Consider the following 27,955-nt stretch of genomic DNA (forward strand, 5'->3'; position numbering starts at 1 on the left):
TGTAAAATACCACTAGCCGATTTAGGCTTACAATTATTAATGGAAAAATATTTTCATCTTAGGATATTTTTTTCACAAACCATATTTGTTAGTAAAACATTAATTTTTTCCCTTTTCAATTTCTTTGACTGATAAGGAATTTTCATAAATAAATAAAAAAAAACGTTAAATAGCGCATATATTCTAAAATTGGTAGTCTTTTTTTATTTTAATTTATTTTTTTTATTCAACAAATTGGTAGCCTCCAACTCTCTATTAGTTCCTAATAAATTTAGTTTCGTCCTTTCAAAAAAAAAAAAAAAAAATAGTTTCGTCCTGACTCCTGCTCATATATATATATATTTTCCTATAATAGAATCGGAGATATATTCTATAATGTTAAGACTATTTCTAAGATTTTACAACATTCCTTATCAAATAAAAGAGTATAGAGCAGATTTTTTTTTTTTTTTTTTTAATTTTTTTAATTTTTTTTTTTATAATTTTCTAACCTTCTAACTGATTTGAGTGGACTAATCAATCACAATATTAATTTTTTAACGATGTGAACAACTTTTTTGTTTTTTTTTTCTTGAGTTTGGGCGCACAACAAAATAAGAGGTATGAACAGATCTTAGTATCAAAATTTGCTAAACAATATCATAATTATTTAATTAATATCACTTGAAAAGGGTGACTTTCTGATGTTAATTCAATAGAACAAAAAACAAAGGAAAAAAAAAAAAAATTCCTGACAGGCGACACCAAAGAGGTATCCACTATCCTGTCTATCCACAATTGCGCACTAGTGCAACAAGCACATAATCAAATAGATATCAAACCATAGGGAAAGCCCCATGATAGTATGCCACTCGGATTCTCTCAAAATAAGTCTTTGTCATTTGTTAACATTAAATGTGAAGGACAGATCAAAATTCATACAAAGGTCAGATGAGTTCTAAAGCTTTGGTAGCTGTACATTTTTCTCCCTATTCTGGTACCTTTGAGGTAATAAGTCAGTTTTTTTTTTGTAATCAGCAATTATTTTATCCCCCATGCATCAACCTATATACTATGGACATTTACAAGCCTTTGAAGAATTTACTGCACCGCCATTTATAAAGTAACAAGAACAAAGCACATCAGCAGAGCGAGGCATCTGAGTTGTTCTCTATGCTGGGTCTATATTCCAGATGGTAGTCTTCAACCACAGGTTCCATATTATCCATGAGCTTGTTATACTCCTCTTTCTTCTTCTGGAACCTCTTGAGATATTTTTCATGGGATCTAGTCAACTTTGCTATAGAATCGATGATTCCCCTCAAATCTGACTTACTTTTTTCCATCTGCTTTATGATCTCCACACTTTCTGCTGAGGACACACTTTCCGGCTTGACAACTGGAAAACATATCAGAGGATTCCTGAAGAAGACAAATCACAAATCTAGTTCACATTTAATCAACATGCTCGTTGGCTGAATAAATACTTACTATAACATTTCACATTTCTAAGGTGTCCATACGTCCTCAACATGTTTTCCACATAACTACTCTCCAAAGAATGGAGACCGTTCCCAGTAAAGAAAGCACTCAAAAAATTGTAATGGAAAATATAAGTGACGAGTTTTTTCAGGACTTGGTAGCTTCCAAAGAGCATGTGGCATCTCTTCAGCTTTGCACACACATTATCAATTGGAATCACTATACCAGCTAGAAGCTTGCCACATCCAAGCAAGGAACCCGTCCGTCCTTGCTTGAGGTATGGGGCTCAAACCAACAAAAACTTTATGATTGAGATCATGTCATGCAAAAAAAAAAAAAAAAAAATGAGTTGCGCATATCAACATGCAAACAAGCAGCAAGAGAGAGATACCCAAATCCGAGAGAAACAACTCCATTGTCTCTTAAAATCCCACCATCCAGAGACACAGCACCATGCTTTATACAATGGCGGGCTTCTAACATGTATTCCCAGGTTTCATATACTTGAACCTCTCCTAGAAGACAGTAGAATAATGTTTCCCGAAGACCATGGCCTGCAGCAGTTCTTGTGCATAGAAAATCAATGTCCAAGTCAATCATATTAACTGCAAACCCAATGAAACCTCTTGGCACATTCCCACTTGGAAAGGTAGGATGCGGCAAGGCCAGCTTCCTCTGAGGGTCGCTACCTTCAAATTCCCCCGTGTAAGGCCTGGCAAACCATTCAAACAGTTCATATAGATTACTAATTTTCTCTTTGATGGAAACATATCTTAAAGGCCCAATATTTTTTTTTTCTCCGAAAAAAATAGAAACTTGCTACCATGAGGAAGGATGATTATATTAACAATAATTATCAAAATACACTAATAGCAATCACAAAATAACACCTTATATCTTCAAGGCATACAACGAGAAATCGGCCTTTTATAGATTTTCCAAGGGCAGCTGCTTCTCCATGAAGAGCGTGTCTACAATGCACTTCTCCATTTTGTTCATACTTCTCAAGAGCGCTTGCAGCTGCAAAGGATCTACAGACAACAGCAAGCATTTGATCTTCGCCCAAGTACTCTGCTAATATCCTGCATATATACCAATCCAGAAAGGGAAAAAAATAAATAAGAAGAGAAGGATTGACAATGATCTCTTTTATTCAAGAAGGGAGAACAGAGAGCCGGAAAAAAGAAGAAGAACAAGAATCAAAGGGGAAACGACCTGCTAAGCTTATTGATGCGAACTGTACCCAGAAGTGCAACTAGGCCAACTACATCTTTCATGAAATAATTTTGTTGCTCTTGGAAGGAGGATTCTTTAGAAAGACTACAGATGACAGCAGCTGCAGAGTGATTCGTGCTTTCTATCCGATTTATCAGTTCCTCTTTTGTGGGAATATAGTTTGGTTTGTTCAGTGGACAAGGTTCGACAAAAGCTGGAAATGAGTCATAAATTTACAGGCATTTCAAGTCAAGTACTTCATTGATGTTTTCATTTCATTAGAGAAAAATGCTTGTGGATAGAAAAATGTACAAAAGAATATTAAAATAAAGCTCTACACAACATCAAATGCAGCACTCTCATATATTATTGACACATTACATTATCTTCTATACCACTTATTGCCAGCATTTGGCTCCAGAGCAGATGGCTGTAGCTAAGTCATGACTAGGCAATGTCCATGCAAATAAGTACTGGGTCGATCACCAAATTGGGTCATTCAGCTATGGGAATCAGAACATTGCATGGACTTGTAGTGTGATCAACTCAACGCACTTATAGTGATGTGGACAAAATTCAAACGAGATGATCATATAGATTTTAAACCGTTTGGGTTTGTATGAACTGTTGGGGTTTGAGTAGGGAGGAAAACCAAAATTTTAAACCATTTTCTTTCACGAGTGTTATTTTTATCTAAACAATATATGTTCTCGTAAATAAAAAACAGTATATCTTCATTTCCTTTTACAGTACAACAACTTGTTTTGTTTTCCCTTTCTAATAGATGAAAATGTTGAAAAAATTCAACATAGCATAGCATAATTTAAGATATATTGCTCTATCTGCTTTACAGTTTTACAAGTATCCATAACTTGGGCCTAATTGAAATTGAATTGCTATTCTGTGTTTGATATGCAAATCTTTTGTACAAGTGATAATCACCTTCATCATTTAAAGAATAACCAATACAAGAGAGCTACATCTTAGAAAGTTCCCCTAATCACACTATCTCCTTAAAATGTATTCAAAAAAAAAAAATTGAGGGGGAGGTATAGGAAAAATGTACTCACTTAAGATAGAAGGGTTCACTAAGAAAAGTTTCTACATGAAGTTTCCATTCCGGAGATGGACCTTGATCATTTCAATTTCAAGCTTCATTGGTGTTGATGAATATTTTTTTTTTTAATAAAAATTTATTAGAAAATGAGAAGCTCAAATGCTTAGAAAGTATTTGTTAATAACGCGTACTTCGTTTACATATGGTAACTAGGAGACAATTTTGTACATTTCTCAAGCACTCTATATGCCTAATTCAGAAGAAAAAATAAATAATATGTACTAATAATTCAAAACCTTGCAACCGAGAAATGTCTTGCTCTATTTCTGCCTTCTCATTGTTATAAATATCCAGAGCATTCTCCAGATCTCCAATGTGTACACCAATTTGGAGTATTTCATCCTGAAGTTTCTGCATAGAGAAGATTACAAACATGAGACACTAGATAAAATTTTAAATAACGCTACTGCATTTTTATCAGAAAATAAATTAATTAACTCATAGTAATTTCTGTACCTTCTCAATAGTAATCATGGATACCATAAAATTTTCTAGTTGTTTTGTAGAAGGTGAGTCCTGAAGGAGCAAGACCTTCCCATTTGAATATGGAGAATGAATCTCATCATATTTCACTTTTGGAGTTTGCACAAGAGATACCTGTGTTGAATATTAATTAAATGATTAAATTCACATTATCCTATCAGTTTAAGCTTTAGAGACAAATAATGATTTAACATGGTATCAGAGTAATGGTCATAAGTTTAACTCTAACTCCACAATTTATCTCTCATTTCAATTAAATATTCCAAGTATTGGGGTGTCACTTGTCGGGGAGAAGTTTGAGGCCACACACGAGAATCAATGTTAAAATATTAAACAAATGATTAAATTCACTATTTCTTATCAGCTTAAGCTTTTGATAAGTAGTGATTTAACAACCTGCACATAAAGCTTAATAATCATCAATATAGAACTCATAATTAAATAACAGTCACTGCAAAGTTGCGGTGACCTTAACGGTCTGATGTAGCTCTGGGTGACAAGAGTGAGATGCTTCAAAGCAAAAAATCCCTTTGCTTTGAGGGAGAGGAATAGCAGGAACATTGCAGCGCCCATGTTTGAAAATATACTGGATAGAATCCTCCGTATTGAAAAACTCTGACTTTATAGTGAGAGTGTGAAATTTCCCATACTTCTTTTCATCATGAATATCCTCATCAACATCACCCGTTGAGTTGACGACTTCAAAAACGACATTTTCCAATTCAGTTCCAGCAGTACAAAACTCAGGTACCTACAAATCATATGCATTATTAATTTGAAAGAATAATGCATGGCAGATTAGATAACTTCTTTTTTTTGGTCAGTAAAGGAGATATCATTGAAAAGTGCAAAAGGCCCAACACAAGAGAAACACTTAACTAGAGAGAGAAAGAAAGTTGGTTACGATAACTTAAAAACTAAAAGACAGAAGCAAGGCATTACTTAATACTAACCCTTGATGCAAGCCGCAGCTCCCTTTTTTCAGTTTGAAACTCTTTCTTGAAAATAACTTCATGGCTAGACAAAACAGAAAACGAAACTGCAACGCATAGCAGATAGAATGATTTAAACAAAAATTCACAAATATTATGGTGAATTTCTATGATTGAACTCCTTAGATTTTCAATCCTGGACGATGATGCCACCTGTTGTGACATTTATACTGCAAACCATGCACGTTACATGACTGGAAAAACCAGATTACAACTTCAAAAGTTATTTTAAAAAATTGGAAGAAACTACTGACTCCAAAAAAAGAAAATGAAAAAGACAAATTTCATGGCTACTTCTGAAAAGTTAAGCATGGACTGTAATATCGGGCTTTCCAAACATGGAAATAGCAGTATAGGTATCAAATTCAAAACCAACAAATATTACTTTAAAAGCAATAAAATTATTAGCAGGATGTTGTAGACATTTAAAAATCGATGATTTAAAAGCAATTCCAAATTATTTGCATGAATAACAAGAGCCTCCAGTATCATGCTCAGTGTTCTAACCCTATCTAAAAAGCTAGTCCCAAGCCTAAATTAATGATGCAGCCATCACAAAAGAATTTAATTGATGTCTCTTTGCTTAAAAGCCGCATTGATGAAGATTTCTGACAGTGGACAATCTTAGGAGCAGAGAATAGCAGTTGTGTATCGGTATTGTATGTTGAAAGTTAGTGGCACATAGCCACAGAAATTTGGCCTTTTGTACTCATCAGGATAAAAAAAATGGCCTTTTGTTTGGGGCTACATCAGCACTGCCTAGAACAGCAATTTAACTGATGATGTGCTGGAAGGGACTTTTTGGGAAGCATTGTAGTGGAGAGATTTGGAAGGTAGTTCCTTTGCGCCTTATGTGGTGTGTTTGGAGAGAAGAATTACAAAACTTTTGAGGGATGCAATTTCACTAATGAAGATTAAGGTTCTTTTATTATCAGACGGTACTACTAATTGTTTTTCATTTCTGATTTGTTAGAGTTCCTTAGACTCTAAAAACTTTAGTCCATAACACTTTTTCCTCATTAAATTTGGGTGTTCCCTATTGTATAACGCCCATGTACTAGGGTTTCTCCCTTTTTTCTAATGAACTTAAATTCTATGTGGGGTTTTTAAGTTTTGGCATTTAGGAGTTGGGCTTTTTCTGGAAGTCCTACATCTGCTTTCTTGGTCTTTAAGTTAATAGGTTCATTAGGTACTCTTTGATTTAGTAAGTTGCAAGTCTTATCTAGTTTCCATATTGGTTTTCTTTACTTTTAGGAGAGATTTTACTTGCCAGGCAAGTCTATTAGAGCCTAGTAATATGTTTCAATTGTCGTACAAAAATGTTAAACATGGATTTATAGAGCATTGAGTATTTTTTAACACACATTTGCTTAGGTTCTCTCCTATCTCTTCCCTTCTGTCTTGCTCACACAATCTTCTTTCTCCCAGAGGAGTTTCACAAGATCAGTACAATGAAAGAGGAAGCTACCAAAGAAAGGTTCATACCTTTACTTCCATAACCTGCAGTTACTTTCAAGAGGCCACCAAGGTTGATGCATCCACTATTGTCTACCTACATAAAAAAAATCTCTAGTTATGGAACAAAAATCCTAAAAAAAACACCACTAGGCTCAACTTTCAACTTGTTGAGTCTTATTCCCAACTAATAATTTACTATGCTCTGAATGTTAAATAACATGTCAGAAAAATGAAAGGAACCTGACCTTATGCTTTGAACCTATTTGATTTAGTATATGAAATCCTTCCACATCCAATTGAACTTCCAAGCCTTGTGAGACATGATTACCATATGCATCAAACATCTGGAGGAAAATACATTGACTGAAGATGTTAGCAAGTAAAACAAAAAATGGGTCATACTGCAGCATACGAGTTCTCCTTGTCTAACAAACAAGCTCATGCTCTACTGTTTCAGGGTCAAATAAAAAATATTGCATTCAACTCTATGCAAAAATGTTATCAGCATCTCTTATTAACGCCTGCTGCTATGTTACCCCCAATTAATATAGAAGAAGGATTCATATAGCTTATCCCTATCAATCAGAATTAAGGCATAGTTAAGTTGAGTATACTAGCATATATGCCCAATATTGTTTGTGCCGTCCAATAGAATGATATTTACAGGATGAAAAAGATAGGTCAGAAAACTTGAAACAAATTTACCATGTCCCAGATTGGCACCATGTACCAGGTTACAACAAAATGCAGTATGCTAAAACAAATACAAAATTAAGAAACTTAATGCAAATTATATAATCACATTGGTGTAATTTTTATGCCCAAGGTTATCAAATCATGTACTTTGCCATGTACCAGTGAATAAACTTTTCTATACAGCATCATACCTTATAGAGTGTCATAGGACACATGGAAGCTTATATTGATTCAAAAGAAAAAAAAAGAATTGAGAAAATATATGAAATGCCTAGAAAGTATCATATTATGATTCTTATTATTATTGTTAGAAAGAAAGGGTCAAGTGTTCTGATTATAGAAGGTGGTGAAGTGTCCCTACAGTTGTCCAATGATGAGGCATCTCCTGTGAGTTGTGATATAGTGAAGTGTCCATATTCCAAAATATTTTATTTGTTACTATACATATCAATGGATTATAGACCAAAAATATAATAGTGATCCTAGGCCACTTTCTTTTATGAAATGCAAAAATCTTAACATGGTATCAGAACCTAAGAATTTAAAAAATAAAGTCTATCTCCCAATTTTATCATTTTCTTATGTTTTCTCTCTCCTGTTTAAAACAGTGCGAAGGTCGATGGTGGAGTCACCCCGCCGCCATTAACCTCATCAATATGGCGGTCAGTAGGTGTGAGTGATGGACCAAAAAAATATTTATTGTGGTCGTGGTGTTGTGAGAGGAGTTTTTCAGTTGTTTCTGTTGTTTGTGGTGGTATCAGAACCTAAGAATTTTTTTAAAAAAAAATAATGACTAAAAAAAAAAAAAAGTCTTCTCCCAATTTTGTCATTTTCTTCTTTGTTTTCTTTCTCCCCCGTCTACAACAGTGCAAAGGTGAATGATGGTGTCATCCTACCACCATCGACCCTATCAATATGGTGGTCAGTGGCTATGAGTGAAGGACCAAAAACAATTCAAGAAATGTTACATGCACATCTCTTGCACATCTTTTGTGAAAGATTTTGAACTTCAATGATTTTCATTGATGTATCGAATGGTATAAATAGAGGACTAGATTACATGTAATCCTGTATAAAGTTTGAATTACAAAAACAGAATTCTAATCTATCTAAATTCAAACAAAAATGCAGAATCCTATCTCTAGATGTTATCCATTACTTAGAGATCGTTTGAATGAGTCTTCAACTGAATCTAGACGTGATGATGAATCTGGACATGATGACTCTGCACGTGTATTCACCACCACCATCACCACCACCATCACATTGAAATTGTTTAATGGAACATGAGAATTGATTTTTCACAAGAGATTTAAATTGCAGAAAAACAGAGAAAACATCAGATTTATGATAAATGGGATACAACCAAGTGAAACTTGAAAAATCATCAATAAATAAAACATAATAGGAACAACCACCTAAAGACTTTGTAGAACATGACCAAACATCCGAATGGATGAGATCTAAAGGACACATAGAGACTCGAGGAGAAGATTGAAATGAAAGTTGCTTGCTTTTGCCGAGTTGACAAGGTTCGCAAACACCATTCAATTGTTTGACTCCACTGATCGGAAGAGAAAACTGTTGGAGAACTTGTGACACAACTGGCTGAGAAGTATGACCAAGGCGGGAATGCCACACAGCTACAGACGTCTTGACACCTAAGAGAGCAGTCAAGGCATGTTGCTTATTGACGGAAAACGATTTCAACTGAATAGGGTAGAGACCTCCTTCACTCCGGCCTTCTTGGAGGGTGAGACCTGTGCGGTTGTCCTTAACAAAATAATGAGAACCGTTGAGAATAAAGAAGCAAGCATTATCTTGGCAAAATTGATTAATTGAGAGTAGGTTAGCATAAGCTTGAGGACAATGTAAGACTTTAGAGAGATGAAAGGAAGATTGAGGAGTGTGAAAAACCATAGAACCAGTATTTTGAATTCTCAAACCTGTACCATTTCCCACTGCTACATCTTCAGAACCCAAATACGACTACTGTAAGGAGAGCTGCTCCAGGTTGGCAATAATGTGCTGATTTACAGCACTGTCAGCATACCACGGGTGATTTGCAGTATCTGAATTGGAGGTGGCAACCATGGCAGATAGCTAGGCAGGAGGATGACGACCTTGGAAGGCATGATCCATCCTATGAAAACAATCAAACGCTTGATGATAAAATTTCCCACAGATTTGACATGGTGGTTTGTCCGATGCTGGAGGAGATGAAGCTGCTGGGCAAAACTTGGGTGAAGAAGTGGCAGGTTTGGGACCATTCCACCGTTTTCTAGGGGGTTTGGACTTATGGTGTTGAGGATGAACATTCGGCTTGGAGGAGAACATGGCAAAATGGTGAGAATCAGCAGTGTTAGCAGCATTTTGGCTTTCCAACAGCAGCTCGTAAGAGAGCAATTCATCGTGGAATTCGATGAAGGTAAGTGACTTGTAACGAGAAGCCACCGAAAGAGAAGTAACAACCGGGTTGAAGGAGGGATGGCGTCCACCAACCACGTAACCAATAAGTGCATCATCAGTAACCGGTTGTCCAACAGCTTCAAGTTGAGTAGAAAATTGCTTGGTTGTTGCAATATAATCAGTGCAAGACTTGGAACCTTGATGAAGACTCTGAAGTTGGCGCTGAAGATGAGAAATTCGAGTCTTGGAATGAGAGGCAAACCGGCTGGAGAGGGAATCCCAGACTTCCTTAGCACTAGTGACACCAAAGGTGGTCGACATCACTTTTTCCAAAAGAGTTGCATTAATCCAAGAAAGAACAAATTGATCTTTCTTAGTCCAAAGACAAAAATTTGGACTGAGGGTAGCAGTAGCTATCCCTTTATCGTCCAGAACGTACTTGGGAGGGCACGGCTCAGAACCATCCACGAAACCCATCAAGTCGTTTGTCTTCAAAATAGGAATCATTTGGTTGGACCATGTGATGTAGTTGGGTCCTTCCAATTTGAAGGTCATAAGTTGGCCAATATTAGGTAGAATAAATGAAGGAGGAGAGTCAGCAGAACTGGAAGCCATAGATAAATGAGATAGTAAATGAGCGGAAGAAAATAATGTGGAAAAGATCGAAGAAAAAAAAAAGCATGAGCAATTACAGCTCTAATACCATGAAAGATTTTGAACTTCAATGATTTTCATTGATGTATAGAATGGTATAAATAGAGGACTAGATTACATGTATAGAATGGTATAAATGTGGCGTTCTTTGTATGGTCTGCAGCTTTAGGAAAAATACTGACCCATGACAATCTGCGAAAAAGGAATATTGTGGTTATTGAGTGGTGTTGTATGTGTAAAAAGAAGGGGGAAGCTATTGATCATTTGTTACTTCACTGCGACGCCGCCCGTGAGCTTTGGAGCTTTATGTTTTCTTTATTTGGAGTTGAGTGGGTCATGCCACAAACGGTGCTGGATTTGTTGACTACTTGGGGTGTGTCTTTTGGGCATGGCCTAGCTAAAAAAGCTTGGCGGTTAGTTCCTCACTGCGTTTTGTGGAGCATTTGGCGGGAGCGGAATGCGAGGCTTTTTGAAGATGTAGAGACTGTAATGGTAGTGTTAAGGAAGCGTGTGCTTAACACGCTATTTCTTTGGTTAGTGTCTAGTCTTTGCCACCTAGGTGTTTTTACTTTTGTAGACTTTCTAAATTTATTACCTGTTCCTCCCTTTTAGGGGCGCTCTTGTATACTTCCCGTGTATTAGGGTTGCGTCCCCCTGCGCTTTATTGATGAATTTGAAATTACTTAACAAAAAAAAAAAAAAATCTAATCTATCTAAATTCAAATTCAAAAATACAGAATCCTATCTCTAGATGTTATCCATTAGTTAGAGATCGTTTGAATGAGTCTTCAGCTGAATTTGGACGTGACGATGAATCTGGACATGATGCCTCTGCACGTGTATTAGATGAGGTGGCAGAGATATCGTTTACATTTTGTACATCACTTTTCTAAATCAACCATTGGATCTGTAGAACCTACATGTAGGTTCAACAAATTAAATAGTTGATTTAAAAAAGTGATGTACAAAAGATATACAAGAAATGTGCAAAAATCATTTCTCAAACAATTCTTGTGGTCGTGGTATTGTGTGTCGAGTTTTTCAGTTGTTTCTATTGTTTGTGGTGGTTGGTCATGTCTGAAGAAGTGGCCGGTAGTATCTTCGGTAGTCGTTGTGGTAACCGGTAGTTGGTTATGGTAGTTGTCGTTGTGGTAGCCTTTTGATGACGTTCCTTGATTGTCTCCATTCTCGTCTTTGTGGTGGTCGTCAGCGAAGTATGGTTGCCAAAACTCAAACTCCAGCGTCTTTCGAAGTAGAAAAAGAGTGTTTGGTTATGGGTGTAAATTATCCCCATCTAGGATAAGGATAACCTCGGTTTTAGTTTGGGTTAATTCCTTATCTTGAATATCTTATTCCAATTTTGCTCTTGGGCAGATTCCAGCCTAGTCCACATCCATTAAATCAAAACAAGCCCAATGCACTACTTATAATGAAGCCTCAAGTCTCATTGAGTGCATGTCAAGCCCAAGTCTTTTTCACACGAGTCAAGACCAGGTCCAATCAGCAAAAAAAAAAGAAAAAAGAAAAAAAAAAGAGGCTCATATTCAAAATGGATCGACCCGGATCTGAGTCAACTTGGTTGATGTTTGTGTCTCTAGATGAAGTTTTGGCCAACATTGGTGTTTTTCGGAGAGTTTTCGACCAATATTGGGGTTTTCTATGGAATCTCAACTGGGCGAGTTTTCTTGTGAATCTCAACCGATGTTGTGTTTTCTGGCAATTTTCGGCCAGTGTTGGTATTTTCCGGCAAGATTTGAACCAGTATTAGTGTTTTCCGGCGTGTTTCAAACCGGTGTTGGTGTTTTCTGTCGAGTTTTTGACTTGTATTTGAGTTTTCCAGCATGCAATCACATAGCTGAATAACATATCTTTGAGTTGCCATAGAAACATTCCATGCAATTCTGGTCATCAAAATGCTAAGAAGTCCCCCATATACCTCTAATATGAACTCCTTAGCCACACAACCTGGAAGTAGTTGGTTTTCAAATATTGGTGGCTGGGCCTTGACAAGCTGTAAAGATCCAGGAGTAACTGACACAAATAAAAACAAATATACATATATATTAAGAATGATTGAAATAGAAAAAAAATATTTAAAAAGATTAGTCTCCTACCAACACCTTCTAATGGATTAGCATACCTTGACATGGAATTGAGACTGAGAATAATTCATCCTGTGAACATATCACCAAAGTCACTTTATAATTTGGTCGGATCTTGTCTAACTCGTTGCATTCAATCAGTAAATCCTGCAAAATTAACAAAAAGCATAAACACATTCACATGAATGTTTAGTACAATGTCTTCAAAGGGCATGATGATATTCGCATGAACCATACCTTAACCTCTAGAGTAAATTTATTGGGTGAAAGTCCAGTCTTCATCTTCCCTACATGGAAAAGGACACCCTTGATTGTCTGAAGTTTGATCGTTACTTCTGGAGTAGATTTAAATGGAATTCGATTGTCATGAGTGTCATAACACGCCAAATAGAGTGGTGGAAAACACGAACCAACCCTATCAAACAAGGTCATTTCATGAGAAAAGAATGTAATAAATTATGAACTGAATATGTAAATAAAAAGCCAAGCTTTAGATTTCAAGAAAATATTAAAGATGTCTAAACAACCAATTCATGAGGTCAATAAATAAAAGGTGTACCTCACGCTATATGGGGTACTCTGCTCATCACTCAAGAGATCCCACCTCCCCACCATAGGGGATGCCTTAACTAGCACTCTTTTGCCACAATTATTACAAGTTGAGTCTTTCTGATAAAGAAAATCCCATTGCATCAGAATAAATAATTAGACTCAGAATAAAAACCATATATTATCACACAAAGACAAGACATTACAAGAGTTCCTGGGTATTACTTACAAGAGAGAATGAAAACATATAAACACCAGCTTTTCGAAATAATTCTGGAAACTTGCACCCCAGTGGAAAGATGTATAAACCGTGAAATCCTTTCCGTGATGAAGGAGTTACGCGCACTGAATAAATATGGTGACAATCTTGAAGATCCTCGGCTTCTTTTCTGAATTTAACTTCCATAGACATCTCTAAATTACCCTTAACAATATACCTCTGGTCCAAGTTCTTGGAAGTACCAGAAGAAACGAAATTGGCTGGCCGCACAACTGCCACAATTTCTTTAGGAGGAACTTGCCCAGCTTGAACTGGACCATCAACAGGTAGTGCCTTAAAAAAAGTAAAAATTATACAAATAAGTACTTGAAAATCCTTTAATTGCCTAGATAATGGAGGAAATAATATGTAAAATTTTGGAATAAGAAAGTTTAATATTCTGAAATTTTTGAATTTTCAGGTATGTTTTTGTTGTTCTCTTTCTCGGCAAACCAAACTAACAGAAATAAGGACTCCAAAACCAACTATGTTCCAGCACATAGAAAGAGAGAACAATAAAGAAATACCCCATCAACCTCCAGCTCTTGGCATTGTTTTACACTGAGCAAATCAATTGTTGAAGGAGATTTCTGATGTTGCTTATCAAGTTGGTAATCCCAGTCGATATTTTCAATAACTACACACTGATGCGAATGGCCCAGGATTCAGCAGATCATTCAATTAAATTAGCAGCTGAAAAAAGTTAAGGAAAAGATAACAAAAAAATGCAATGGCAAACCTTTCCAGAATCAATCACATTAATAGGCAGGGATAAAGAGCCACGAATATCAAAATTGACATCCCCATCATTCACTACAAGGGCGCAGCCATGGTCATCTGGGAGGCCTAGTTTCCTTTCAAACCAAAAGTAACAGGAGACATTTATCAATGACAAGATAATTTGAGGAATCACATATGTAAAGATATTAAAAAAAAAAAAAGAAAAAAAAGAAGAAGAAGAAAGAACTTGCAGCAAATGCACAAGAAAACATACTTGCATATGATTCGAGCATCACCTATTGAAAAGGAATATGGAAGAATGGTCAAGTTCATAAAATTGACCTTATTATAAAATTCTACTAAAATTCCAATCAAACTCTAGATATCCTTAAGATACATGACATGACATTTTTATTGAGGGCATAAGCCTGTCAGCTATATGTTCAGTTTAAACTAGAACTACTGAAACAGGAAGTATGTTGTCAAAGAAATTCTTACCACCAGCATCCCCTTGACATCCTTCAAGCAGGAAGTATTCCAGTTCTGCATAGACATTGTTCTTATGGCATCCAGCACATGCACCCTTGAGTATTTTTATTTTCTGACCGGATTTCCATAATACTTCTTTCCTCTTCAATACTCGATGCAATCTAATGACTACAAGTTGAAAAATAATCAACTGTAATTAAATAGCATTGGACAAAATTAGAATGTAAAGTGAGAAATTAAGGAACAGAAGCAACAACGAAGTCAATAGAACTTCCTCTAACTTCTACACTTTTAAGATTGTCCAACCCTAAAGCTTAACCTGCCAAGAAGTGGTGCAACAATACTGTCTCTAACACCCACCCATGCTGGCAGGCCCGCCCAACAACACACAACCAAATGCATGTCTTGCATGTTTAGAACTGAAAATAAAACAAATAAGGGTTCCCAAGATTCAAAAACAAGGCTAATTAGTCAAACCAACACTCTGATACTATGTTAAAGCATCCAATCCAAAAGCTTAAGCTGTCAAGAAGTGGATCATTAATGTATATCAAGCTCACAAATACTAACTCTGACCTTGAAAACTTGTGCAACTGAATATGAATTACAACTCAATATCATAGAAATTTGGGAAATCAAGCTGTTTATCCCTTCTATGCCTACCATCAGATGAAATGCCAAGAGCCTTTTTGTTTGCAGGGCTGACAACAATAACAGGTTCATCGTTGCCACCTTCAGTTTCTTGATCGTATTGACCATGCATCTGAAGAATCCAATCATGATACTCTCTCTCCAGTTGCAAAGGAGTCAACAGTTTTTGGTCTCTATATATTTCAACATTGACATCTACAAGTTCAAAACATCGGATTGAGAATAAAATTTAGCAGTCAACTTATACTAAAAAGAGTTTTTTTATTGTGATAGCCAGAAAGATTACCCTTTTCTTTTTCAAGGAGCTTATTCCCAAAGTTCTTTAGAGCAGTGGTAAAAGGATTGTGGTGAGCTAGATCAGTCTGGATAAAACACAATTACTAATCATCCTTAAAAAAAATAGAAAAAGAAAGTGGATAAACCAACTGACATCATAAAAAGTTAGCATCACCCTTACATGAGCCTAGGCTTAATTACTTCCACTATTTGTAATTTATGCTTAATATTAAACTACCGCTTATCCTAAAAGCTTAAGCTGATAGGAAGAAGTAAATTTAATCATTTCATCAATACTTTAATACTCTCCCTCATGTGAAGGCTTGAACTTCCTTTTTAATAGGTGAAGCCCAACACCTAGAATATTTAACTAAAATGTGAGGTAAATAATAGAGTCAATGTTTGAATTCAGGACCTTTTTGGCTTTGATACAATGTTAAACCACAATTTATCCTAAAAGCTTAAGCTGATAGAAATAAATAAATTTAATCATTTAATCAATACTTTAACGCTTAATTACTCTTACATGGGCATACAAAAATCTGTTTTCTGCATACTAACGAAAGCACCCAGTCACATGTTATTCGTGTGCAAGCCTCGCGAGGCTGAACAACACAATAGCTGGTAAAAAAAATTTTAAAGATGATAGTATTGATGTTTAGCTCATCATAGTATTGTGTATTCGAATCAGTGTCTGTGGTGTAAGTTTTATGTAATCAATCTAGCACATTTGGAAATTTCCCTTCATTGATCTGGAGATAGAGCCAGAAGTGAGGCTTCAACAAAGCAGCAATCTAATTGCACAGAATACATCTCTCAGAGAGAGAGAGAGAGGAAAGACAACTATGATAAGAGTGAGATGCAATCAGCATATCACACTGCAAAATTTCTAAGACACCTGGAGTGAACTAAGATATGGAAATGAACATAGTTGCTACACTCTTACATGTACATGGAAGAGCATTCCTTACCTTAGAAGGTGTTGGATTGAAACCGGTATCAGTCTCTGCAACCAAAACAATTGCAGAAGCGTTTAACTCCCAATTTGTTGCGAGTAACTTGAAAAACAAATATGTGGTGACTGACAATAAAGGCAACCACCCTACCAATAAAGCATTTAACCCTCAAGCAACATCTTCTCAGTAAGTGGGCCCTATCTCCCTTTTTGTGGGTAGATTCCATAAAAGGAAGCCATGCCTGTGGTGTAGCAATGGTGTTAGATATATGAGACTCACCCATCAAATAAAACTCAAGGTAACGACAAAGGCATATACAAAAAAAAAAATGGCAAGCAGAAGTTAAAAACATAAAATGTTAGTGTGGTAGTGTATGTCTAAGAGTTGTACATTATCACGTGGTAATTTAAGAAAAACTACCCCCACTGAAGAAAGAAACAGTGAACAGAGGTAAGTGGTCATGACTGGCCAGGTGGCCAAGATTGCATTTTTTTCCTAATGGTTACTCAGTCAAATTCGATTTTTATGCGTTTTCTTTAGGGAGTCAAAGTTCATTCTCGTAGGTGACATTCTTGGGGAAAGTAAGCAGCAACCCAGGATGGTTCCTCAAGCCATGCAAGTAGGGATGGGTAACAGGGTTGAGCTCTTTGTTATGGAATAGGGAAGTCAAAAGTGAGGGTATCTTCTAAGAAATGTACAATGCGATCCGGCAAACTCTTTAAAAGGGGGACAACCATCTCGTAGGTGGCACCTATAGAAATTATCACATCAATTAAGACCTTCCTCGAGAAATTATCAAATCAATCATAGACTTAATATACTAATACTTACTATCTCTTATGAAATCTTGCATGTCATACAACTTCCGGTCATCAGAATTTATATATTGTAAAGTGAAAAGATTTTTTTTTTTTGGTAGAAAGTGAAAAGATGTTCGTTCCTGACGTAATCAGATACAAATTATTAGGGAATACTCGACATTCATCAGATAATATGGCAAGATTGACAACCTACCCAACGAGCATCTGGAAGTAGGCGACCAAGCCGTCGAATAGAGACACGACTAAAGGTTTCATAGTTTTCCATGATACTGCATCCTTCAGCTTCTAGTTTCTCCAAAATCATCTCAATACTCTCTTTGCCCTGTAAAATACAAATTTTAAAATTTTCACAATGACAAAATGTTAAAAAAGAAAGGTTATGCACACAATTCTTATACCTTAACAACTGGAAGATAGACACATTTCAGGCGTGCATTAGCTTCTTGACATGCTCTTGAACCTGATATACTTCAAGTCTTAGAAACAAAAATGGCAATTAAAGCTGGAATTCTATTGACAGCTGAAACTCATTAAAAACAAAATTCCGGGAAAACAAGTGCAGAATATTTAGAGCATTTTTTTTTTTCAATAATAAGAGCTTGACAATATACCAAGGAATAGATAATGGATCACTTACCTGGACTGTTTAATGTAGCACTGGCTCGCTTAAAGAAAAAACGAAGCTGAAAAACAAACTCAGGACCATTGCAAGAATGCAAGTTGGTTATTGCAACCTCCCCACCTTCAATTTCAGCTAAATTAACACCATTAACCTGAAAAGGCACAAAATTACTTCTCAAGACTACTAAACCACTCATACAAAGAAAAATAATGGGAAGAAACATAAACCTTGGTGGGAACTAGAAAATTTAGTTAGATAAGATTATCCTAAAAGTACTAAACATTTTTCTAACAGAAATATATAAAATCATTAATTTGTTAAATTTCAAATTAGTAGATTTATATAACTATGAATTAATCTTTTATTTAGCTTATCGGAGTAGGCAAAGCTAGAATTAGCTGCACAAGGCCAATTCTAGAAAGTGGAATTATAGTCATAATAATATAAGTAACCATATTTAAAAGTTAAGCTCCAATGTTAAAGGATATTGACCCATTTGAACTACCCAAATGTAAAGGACCAGCAAGACATACATTGTCAAGGAATTCTACAAATTAATGAAATATTGGAAAAACATAATAGTGCAGTCTTAAACCTGAAACTCTATTGGTGTAACAGTCTTCACTGAGTTGGACACTTCATCACACTGCACATCAGAGAGACATAACACACGAATATCAAATTCAGGTCCTGCTAAAGAAGAAAAAGAAAAGAAGGAATAATACACATACCCCCTCAAACTACCACCCCATTGTCAATATCCCCCTCAAACTACCAATTGTGGGAATCTGTTCCCTGAACTACCAAAACAATGTCAATGTCCTCCCAATAACAAAAATACCCTTCATAAATTTTTTTTTCAAAAAAAAAATTATCTTAAAATTATAACAAAAAACTAAAAACTATAAAAATCTAAAAATAACTAAAAAAAATAGCAAATTAAAAAAAAACGAAAAAATAAAATAAAAAACCAAGACAATTAATTGTTTAAAAAAAAATCATTTTTTAAAAATTTTTTTTCTAAAAACTGAAAAAAAAAAATAACAAAAATAAAAAATAAAAACGAAATAAATGAAAAACCAAGGCGATCATTTTATTTTATTGTTTTTAATTTTTTTTTTTCATTTTTTCATTTTTCATTTTTATTTTTAAAACAATTAATTTCCTTCTCATCTTTTTAATTTTTTAATTTTTTATTAATTTATATGGATTTTTTTTGTCTTATTGAAATTTTTTTTAGGTCATTTTCGTCTTTTTGTTGGCCTTGAGGGGGACATTAACATTGTCTTGGTAGTTTAGGGGAGAGATTAATATAATTAGTAGTTTGGAGGGAACATTGACAATGGGGTAGTAGTCTGAGGAGGATATATATATTTTTCCAAATCAAAAAAAAGTTGTTTGCTGCTAAAGATGCTAAAGCATACAAGAAAATACATTTCTAGAACCGAAAATTTATTTACAACACAAAAACTGCAGCAGTAACACCACAATGACTGACATGGAAAGGTTTATTCGAGAAACAAAATATATGCCTCTCAAGAAGTTCTATGTCATTGCAAGCATATATGATGTACTAAAGCATCTGCATTTACGTGCATGCGCCAAGTACTTGGACTGGTACACCGTTATGGGAAACTCAGAAGACCAGCTAATGTGATATTTTCCTTCTCAATAACTCCAAAAACCAGCTAAAGGAAGTAATTACCAATCTCATATATTGAATGGCCCATATATGGGTCTTGAAGTCATTTACTGATTGCTAACTACCACACGCATCAAATGGGTTTTGAAGCTACTATCTCACCTTCCACACTATTCTTATGGGGAAGGAAGTGCTGTTTGAGCTAGAGCTCATTCGCATGGTCTCATAAAGTGGTCTTATCCCTAAAACCAATCAGATTGCTGATGGATGAAACATCACCAAATCATCATGATTTTTGGACCATGTAATCGCCTCAAGAGTATGGGGATTCATTTTTTTTATGAATAATAATAATTTTATTGAAAGAAAAGGGCAAATCCCTCGTACATGAAAAATATACAAGAGAGCCGAATACCCTAAAGGCAAATTGCAAGAGTATGGGTAGTCATAAGATTTAGTGTTGCAAATTGCAAAATATCTCTACTTGGGTTCACCTATGAAACTAAAGTTAACTGTAAATATGAAGATTTTTATCCGGAGCAAACAAACCTGAATGTATGGAAAATAGATGTCTTTCAGCTTGCATTGGAGTTGAAGTATGTTCAACCTATTTATTTTTGGCTTAAAAATCTCAACCTGTCAAGAAAAATTACACAATTAAAAACTCGTCTAATGTGATCAAGAAGAACAGACAACACCTCATCTAAATACTGTAGAGCTTATACCCAATATAATACAAAGGCAACATGTTCTCTTCCAGATGACATAATGGTTAGTCAGATATGCAACAGTTTAAAAAGAGTAGATCAGATTAACGACACTTATTAAATATTAGACGCATGAATCACTCGTAAGATGGGAGTGAAACATCAGATAAGTACAGTCTCAACAGAGTTTACACACACAAGGGAGAGAGAGAGAGAGAGAGACTTAACAACCATAAACTCAGCTAAATCTTTGTGACTCATGACTTAAGGAATCTGACACTAAGACATTCCTGCCATCAACACCCTAGATTTGAAATAAAATAAAGATGTATATGAAACCCATTAAAAGCAAGAGCAATAGATAAAATCCACAAAATCATCAAACATAGAAAAAAACAGTACAAATTTTCCCAGATAACTAGGTAAAGATTAATCGAATAAAAAGAACTGCCAAGAGGAACCACTGAGCTGGTGGTAAGTGCTCTGTGTGCCCCACGGAATGCCTTCACAAACCCTTTCCATCAAACAAATGTGACACATTTTTAAGCTCCTTGTGCTTCTAACACATCTTGAACTAGCCCCTTGATGCTTCTTATTCACTTTCCACTTTCTATTTCCCACTACATTTCACAGTCCCAGTCCCCAGTTCAACTTTTACTCTCTCCACTCACCAAAGGTACTATGGATGTGCTATGGGTCCTCACCCCTAATATTAAATGAGTCTTGAGTTACAAAACTTATGCCTAATTGACCTTAGGCATTAACTTCATGAAAGTTCAAGCCCAAAGTGCACCTCAAAAAACTATATTGCAACTTTGCTGTAGGGTCCACAAGAGGCCTGCGCCTAAAAAGAAAAAAATTCCAAAGCTACAGTAGCTTCTATCTCTGAAAAGCAGAAAGGGATTCCATATATCAAAATGGAAATAGCTGTTAACCTGCACAAATGATAAAACACAAGTAACGTTCCAAAATAGTTGCAAATTACCGATGAAACAAAATAGTAGTAAAAAGATATTGGGTCCGTTTGCTAATCCTTTTTCTCCTTTTTATCCAAAAAAGTCGAAACTAATACAAACGACTTGCATTCCTTTTTCTCCTTTTTATCCAAAAAAGTCGAAACATTAACAAACGACTTTTCTCACAAAAAACTCAAAATTCTTTTTACCTTTATATCATATCACACAAAAAACTCCTCTTGAAAAGGTTTATCAAACACCTCCATTATCTTATGTTCTCCCAGCATCTCAAAATTACTGAACCAATTCTGATCTACAACTTCACAGTTAGCTCTTACCATATTCCAAAACAACTGGTAACTGAGATGTGGAGCTCATCCCATTTACACAAGTTATTAAGAAAACGAATGTTACAATGAAAAACTCCCACATAAAGTGAACACTGAACAGGATTTCCTACATGTTAACTATATCCAAGCCACATGGAATCATTAAGTTTGTTAGCACTAAATCATCAATAAACATTAATGGAGCCTTCAAGAAAATTAAAAAACACTTGTAAGTTTTTAAAAAGGTTCTCTTACAATTGATTATTGACTGTGCTTCATCTTAAAAGTTATTATCCTTTTCTGTCTCAGAAACCTAATCAAGTCAGTTAGTAGTCAAGTGTGCTAAGGCTTAGGCAGATTTCATTTGCAATAAAGGTAAACCAAATTTGATTTAAGAGAAGCAACAGTCTAATTGACAGGACTGTATCAATTTTGGTAACCATGGTAGTATACCTACAACAGTATCACAATGGAAAGTAAATCATCTTAATCCCAATGACAGAAATAGAGAAATAAAAACCTGCACAGCATACCACTGCTCTAGAATATTTTCTCCTTAAAATTTTAGAGAAACTACACTTACCCCCTAAACTACCACTCAATTTGCAATGTCCCCCTAAACTTTCAATTTTTGCAATGTACCCTGCTTAACTACCAAAGGCATAGCACTGTTCCCTCCGCAACCCAAAATGACAAAAATACTCGCATATGATTTTTTTTAAAAAAAAAAAATAGGGAAAAGAAATCTGGAAAATAAAACCAACAAAAATTCTGAACAAAACAAAAGCCAAAAATGCCTTGACCCATGGCCAGCCGTGGAGTTTTTGCCCTTTTTTTTTTTGTTTTTCTGAATTTTTTTATCTAATGCAAGGGCATTTTTATCATTCAGGGCGTGGAAGGAGGACATTGCAACCCCTTTGATAGGGCACATTGCAAAAAATAAAAGTTTGGGGGGACATTCAAGTGGTAGTATGGGGTGTAAAACTCCCCCCAGCAACCACACACATTTTATTAGTGATAATATGCAAGAAGACAAACACCATAGAGTCTACCTTAGTAAAGCTCCCGTGAGGTGATTGCCCAACTTCCTCTTCTGAGGGATCCCTCATGCCACCATCAGTCTAAATGGAAGTTCCAGTAAAGGTTAATGCAATTTCACATGGCATCATCTAGTTATATTTGAGAAAAAAAAAAATCCAAAGAAACCATGAGAAACAAATACCTAATAAAAGAACAAAAATCTGCTTAGTGAACTTGCTTACCTTCCAAGAAAGTTCAGAACAAGAACTGCTGAGTAAGGCCTCTCTTTCAAGATATAATGTATAGACTTTCCTAGAACTTTTTGTCTTGGAAGATACTAAAGCACGCCTATATAGTGCAGGAAAACATTAACCGCAGGCATTACTTCGCTAGACTTGAAATTACATTTGAGGAAAAATCATGAGGCCATACCTCCCTAGATGCATAGATGCAATGGGTCCTCCATATCCAAACATGCCAAAGAAAGGCTGCATAGTTACAGAAAACAGCTCATAATGAACTGAACTAGCATCAGCTCAAATTTGCATAACTCATAATGCTAGTATAGATTAATATTACCAATGGCTTTATATCAACGTAAGATATTGTATCAATAACAGAAAATATTACACATGCATATATATACATCTGGCATATTTCTTTATCATCATCAAGTTGGAGTTAAGTACAAATAATGGCTTGAGAACAACAGGAAAATGACAATATGGTAAAATGTTTCATGAAGGCCCTAAAATTTACCCATTATGCCCAAAGATAGGTTCCACAAGGTAGGCCATCCCACTTATGCGGGGCCAGCTCAATTAGTCTGATTATTAGCTCTCACAGATTCAGAAAGTAAATATTCATAAGTTTATGATGGCAATTATTTTTATTTTTCTCGTTTGGTAACAGAGCAAAAGTTGTTTGCTCATGAAAATTGTTTGTTACTATTTTTTGGAGTTACTTTGAGTCCAATTAGGGTAAACTTCAGTTACGACAAAGATATGATTTCATTATAGCTGTAGTTTCTATTTTCTTTCAATTAGGATTTTGATAGTCTGAATAACAACAGCTCTTGAAGTCATAATAAAAATTCTTATGTCTTGAAATGTTTCCTTTTGAGTAGTTTAAAAAACTGTTAAAGCAAATATCCACGTCTAAATGAAAAATCTGAATAACAACAGCTCTTGAAGTCATAATAAAAATTCTTATGTCTTGAAACGGTTCTTATTGAGTAGTTTAAACAACTGTTAAAGCAAATATCCACGTCTAAATGAAAGTGTGTGTGTGTGTGTGTCATGAAAATTGTTTATTACTATTTTTGGGAGTTTACTTGAGTCCAATTAGGGTAAACTTCATTTATGACAACAACAGTTTCTATTTTCTTTAAATTAGGATTTTGATAGTCTGAATAACAACAGCTCTTTAAGTCATAATAAAATTCTACTGTCTTGAAATGTTTCTTATTGAGTAGTTCAACCAACAATTTTAAAGCAAATATCCACATCTAAATGAAAAATCCTTTTGCTTACCACATTATAAGGCATTCACAATCAATAAATAACCACCAAATATATATGTGCGCGCGCGCGTGCATATGTTGCATTTGTGATGTAGACCAAGTGGCCAACAATTTCTTGAAGAAAATTGAAGGAGAAAGTTTCGTTCACCCGAGTTGCAAGACTCGTTCGACCAAGACTGCATGTTGAGCATCAATGTGAATTTCCAAGAGTCTTGGTCGAATCTCGATAGACTGAGAAGATGATGTCCCTTGGTACTAATTCCTGAGAGCTCCGGTCAATGTCTCAGTCAATGTTCAATTAATCGAGGTTGATCCAGGAGGGTTTGTATCATGCAATGTCCTATCTCGGTCGAACAAGCCTGCGGCATGTTAATTTGTAATTTGTTTCTTCCAGGGTTACGACCCTATTTCTATTTAAGCCTAGTAAGGAAGGCTTGACAACCAGTTTATGTTATTCTTCTCGGTTTTCCTTTTTTTTTTTTCTGTTTTCTTGCAAATCTTTGAATTACCTCAGTTTTGTGGAAGAATTGTGAGTTGTGTGCTTATTAATTCAAAGACCCACTACACCACACTGTATCAATTTGTGTACATAGAATATATATATCCAACCAATTATGAAAATATATACATATATATCAACCCAAATGTATCCATAACACACACACACACACACACATAGATATGTGTACCTGCATACATAAATCTATAAATGACACGTATCTACATATAAACATATAAGAGGCATATCAGAAGATTTCATAAATTGATTTTACCCTTAGGTATGGAGGTCTTCCCCCTATTGCCTGTCCTTTAGATGATCTATGAAGCGAGGAGCCAATCTTTCCCCTAAATAGGATTGAAGGATATATGTTTTTATAAGTAATCGAAATATCTTAAAAGCACAACCCAAATACATAGGAAATATACAATAGAAGCGCCTAGCTAGGAGTAGAAAAAAGTACAAAAATATATATATATATATATATATATTAAAACTAATCACCAAGTGAGCTAAAAACGCAATTGTCCAAGTATCAAAGAGAATAAAAGAAGCACTTGAGCTCCTCCAATGTCCTCTCCCAATCCTCGAAATTCCTATCACTTCTCTCTCTCCATATGGATTGAAGGATATATTAACCATAGCTAAAACATAAATAAACAAACAAGCAAAAAAAAATTGATTATACTAACAATTTTTTTACAAATCAGAATATATGTGAAGCACCTCCATGGTGGGGAGGGGGGGAAAGACGCTTATTTTTCACATGAAGTGGGAATCAATATTTGAAAATTGTAAGCATATCAACCATTAAACACATCATTTTCAGGTAATTACTTAATGACCCTCTACGTCATGTACTAAAAGAGGCATCTAGGTCATGTACTAAAAGAGGCATTTGATGCTATTATGAGAACCCATGATTTTTTATGCTACCAAACTACATGTGGCACACAGGTTCATGGGGTTTTTTTTCTGGTGATGAGTGAGTTTGGCTTCAAGGGAGGGGAGGGAGAGATTCAAACTAATAACTTCCATTTCATGAGGCATGATTTCCAGCCAACTATGCTACTAGAGATTGCTACATATTAACCCTTTCCTTTTTTTTGGGTTCTCTTTTTGACTAAAACTCATCCTTGCATTTCTAGGAAGGCTCTTTTCTCAATTCTTGAGGCCCCCTTGAAGTCCAATACCTTCTTTCTCATGGAATCACATAAAAAAAAAATGATTCCACAAAATCACACAATTAGTTTAATGACCATGCAGAAAAAATTGCAAATTTCACTAGTGTGCCACTAGAAGACTCTTTCAGCGAATGAATCTTTGTAGTCTTTATAAGTGATATCTACCCTCCTGTTAACACAGTCATCCTTCATTCCAATACACCGAACTTTCTGTTTTAGCTAACAAGAGAGGAACATCATTTTTTGTGTAACCCAAAACTTTGAGAAAGTTAGTAAAGAAAGGCTGCTATCACATACCACTTCACTATAGAGTTTTCATCACTGCCGTCCATTCCAGGACCGGTGTCAAAAATAGAAATCCCATCCTCAACAATATTCACGCTGTAAACATTAAAAAAAATATATATATAGTAAAGTGATTATTCAAGAGTAAGAAGATGTTCAAGTACAGCAATAGCAGCTTAAGCACAGTCCAAGGATCAAGTAAATCAAATGAAATAACCATCCAAATGACAGATGATATAAAGAATTTTATTATGAGCAAATAAGTAGGGGATGAAAGAACCTCTAATTTATACCCTAACTCAACAAAGCTTTTGTCACAAATACGTTGCCAATTCTCTTGGTAAGGTATTGGGTCCAAACAAATATTTGTCTTGCATTTCCAATTATTAAGGAGGAATGAGTATAGTCCTTTAAATGATTTTTAAATGACACAATAGAAGGGGGTTCAAATTAATCATCTAGGAGCCATAATGAAAAAGGTTTCCATTAATGCCAAGAAACTGAGGTTCAACTCTGAGTACTTTCGGAACGGCAATTAACACATCCTGAGAAACAATAATCATAAACCATACGACATAAGCAATGTCTAATTTGCAGGCTGAAGTAGCACAATTGATAATTGGGTCGTTCAAACTCATGCATGCACTTTCTACATAATATTTCATTGAACATACAAAATGAAGCAATTGATGAAACTCAAGCTGTAAACAAGAAGCCTGAGCTAACCGTATGATTATCACGGCAATGCCATACCTGATCCGTCTTCTATCTTTTTGACTGTTAGACCATACAGCTTGCAAGGAATTATCCTGGCAAATAAGCAGCAGAGTGTAAGCCCCCAATATGGGGAAAAGATCAAGCACACAGCCAGATCAATTTGCCAACTGTATTAGACAACTTACAATCAAATCTGCAAGTGCAGTTTCAAAAGTGTATTCCTCTGGTAGCTCCTTTAACATATCAGTGTCTGGTGTCAGGTCCCACATATTCTGTAAACCAGAAAAGTTCATCACAAAACTAATGGCAACCCCTGATCGAGCATATCTATATTGCCCAAAGGCGCAAAACAATTCCACAACTTAATATTTAAAAAATAAGGCAATGATACATGAATAAAAATGCAAAACAGACTACTAACCTTGAAAGTATTAGCAATATCACCATAGCCATCCTAATCCAGAGACAAAACAAATAAAAGCATCACCAAGTAAGAAAAACCATATTACCAAAACAACCATTACACTAACCCTCCATCTGGTTGAAGGAAAAGGAGTGTACCTCAGTCTACAATTTTTTTCTTAAAACGAATTTTACAATCTTAAAAAAAAACCATATAGCTGTATTCAAAATTCAAAAATATCAACTGAAGCTATATAGCTGTATTTGGCTCAATTTTGTGCTAATCTCAATTTTCTCAGTTCACAAAAGAGCCTAGCACTTCCATTTCCTTTCCTTTCCCACAATTCTAAGGCAACCGAACAGAGGATGAGTACTAATGCAACTCATACTCACATGAAGTTGTAAAATGTGACACTTATGGGGCTTGAAATTATGGAATTTAATAATGCTGCTCATCTTGCGACTGTTCACATCCTCAAGATAAATGCGATTACTGTTCCAATATATATGTTTTTTCTGCTTTATTTGTTCATACTGATTCCTAGCTCGAAAGTATTCATCTCTCACCAAACCAATAAAGTCCCTGAAGGGCATTTCAGGGCCAGGGTCCGTTACTGTTAGTCCTATACTTGTCCCATTTGGTAATAGGACTTTGAACCTGTACAGCCTGTCGATTTCATTGTCGTGGTCATATAGTTCCACCATTTGCCTCTTCATCGCCTTGGCTTTCTGGTGCCCCATATTTGACTCCATAGCTGTAAA

At 35.4% G+C, this 27,955-nt stretch overlaps 1 protein-coding gene across 1 annotated transcript; it reads right to left on the reverse strand.

Moving 5' to 3' along the window:
• Positions 1 to 856: 856 nt before the first annotated feature.
• On the reverse strand, positions 857 to 27,946 carry LOC133857341 (structural maintenance of chromosomes flexible hinge domain-containing protein GMI1). Its single transcript, XM_062292575.1, has 37 exons — positions 27,587 to 27,946; positions 27,213 to 27,245; positions 26,977 to 27,063; positions 26,828 to 26,883; positions 26,087 to 26,170; positions 24,880 to 24,952; positions 23,017 to 23,072; positions 22,827 to 22,932; positions 22,617 to 22,685; positions 20,122 to 20,208; positions 18,526 to 18,576; positions 17,946 to 18,081; positions 17,707 to 17,768; positions 17,502 to 17,630; positions 16,638 to 16,728; positions 16,503 to 16,537; positions 15,542 to 15,617; positions 15,268 to 15,450; positions 14,614 to 14,772; positions 14,390 to 14,411; positions 14,135 to 14,249; positions 13,923 to 14,039; positions 13,366 to 13,689; positions 13,147 to 13,256; positions 12,825 to 13,002; positions 12,626 to 12,734; positions 12,422 to 12,516; positions 6,972 to 7,070; positions 6,754 to 6,820; positions 5,230 to 5,315; positions 4,746 to 5,027; positions 4,250 to 4,390; positions 4,030 to 4,144; positions 2,677 to 2,890; positions 2,352 to 2,543; positions 1,853 to 2,173; positions 857 to 1,401 (listed from the first exon to the last, which is right to left on the reverse strand). The coding sequence occupies exons 1-37, from the start codon at positions 27,944 to 27,946 to the stop codon at positions 1,122 to 1,124; spliced, it is 4,800 nt and encodes a 1,599-aa protein (XP_062148559.1). The 3' UTR covers positions 857 to 1,121.
• Positions 27,947 to 27,955: the final 9 nt, after the last annotated feature.

Source organism: Alnus glutinosa, chromosome 1, assembly GCF_958979055.1.
Source record: "Alnus glutinosa chromosome 1, dhAlnGlut1.1, whole genome shotgun sequence".
NCBI classification, from domain to species: domain Eukaryota; kingdom Viridiplantae; phylum Streptophyta; class Magnoliopsida; order Fagales; family Betulaceae; genus Alnus; species Alnus glutinosa.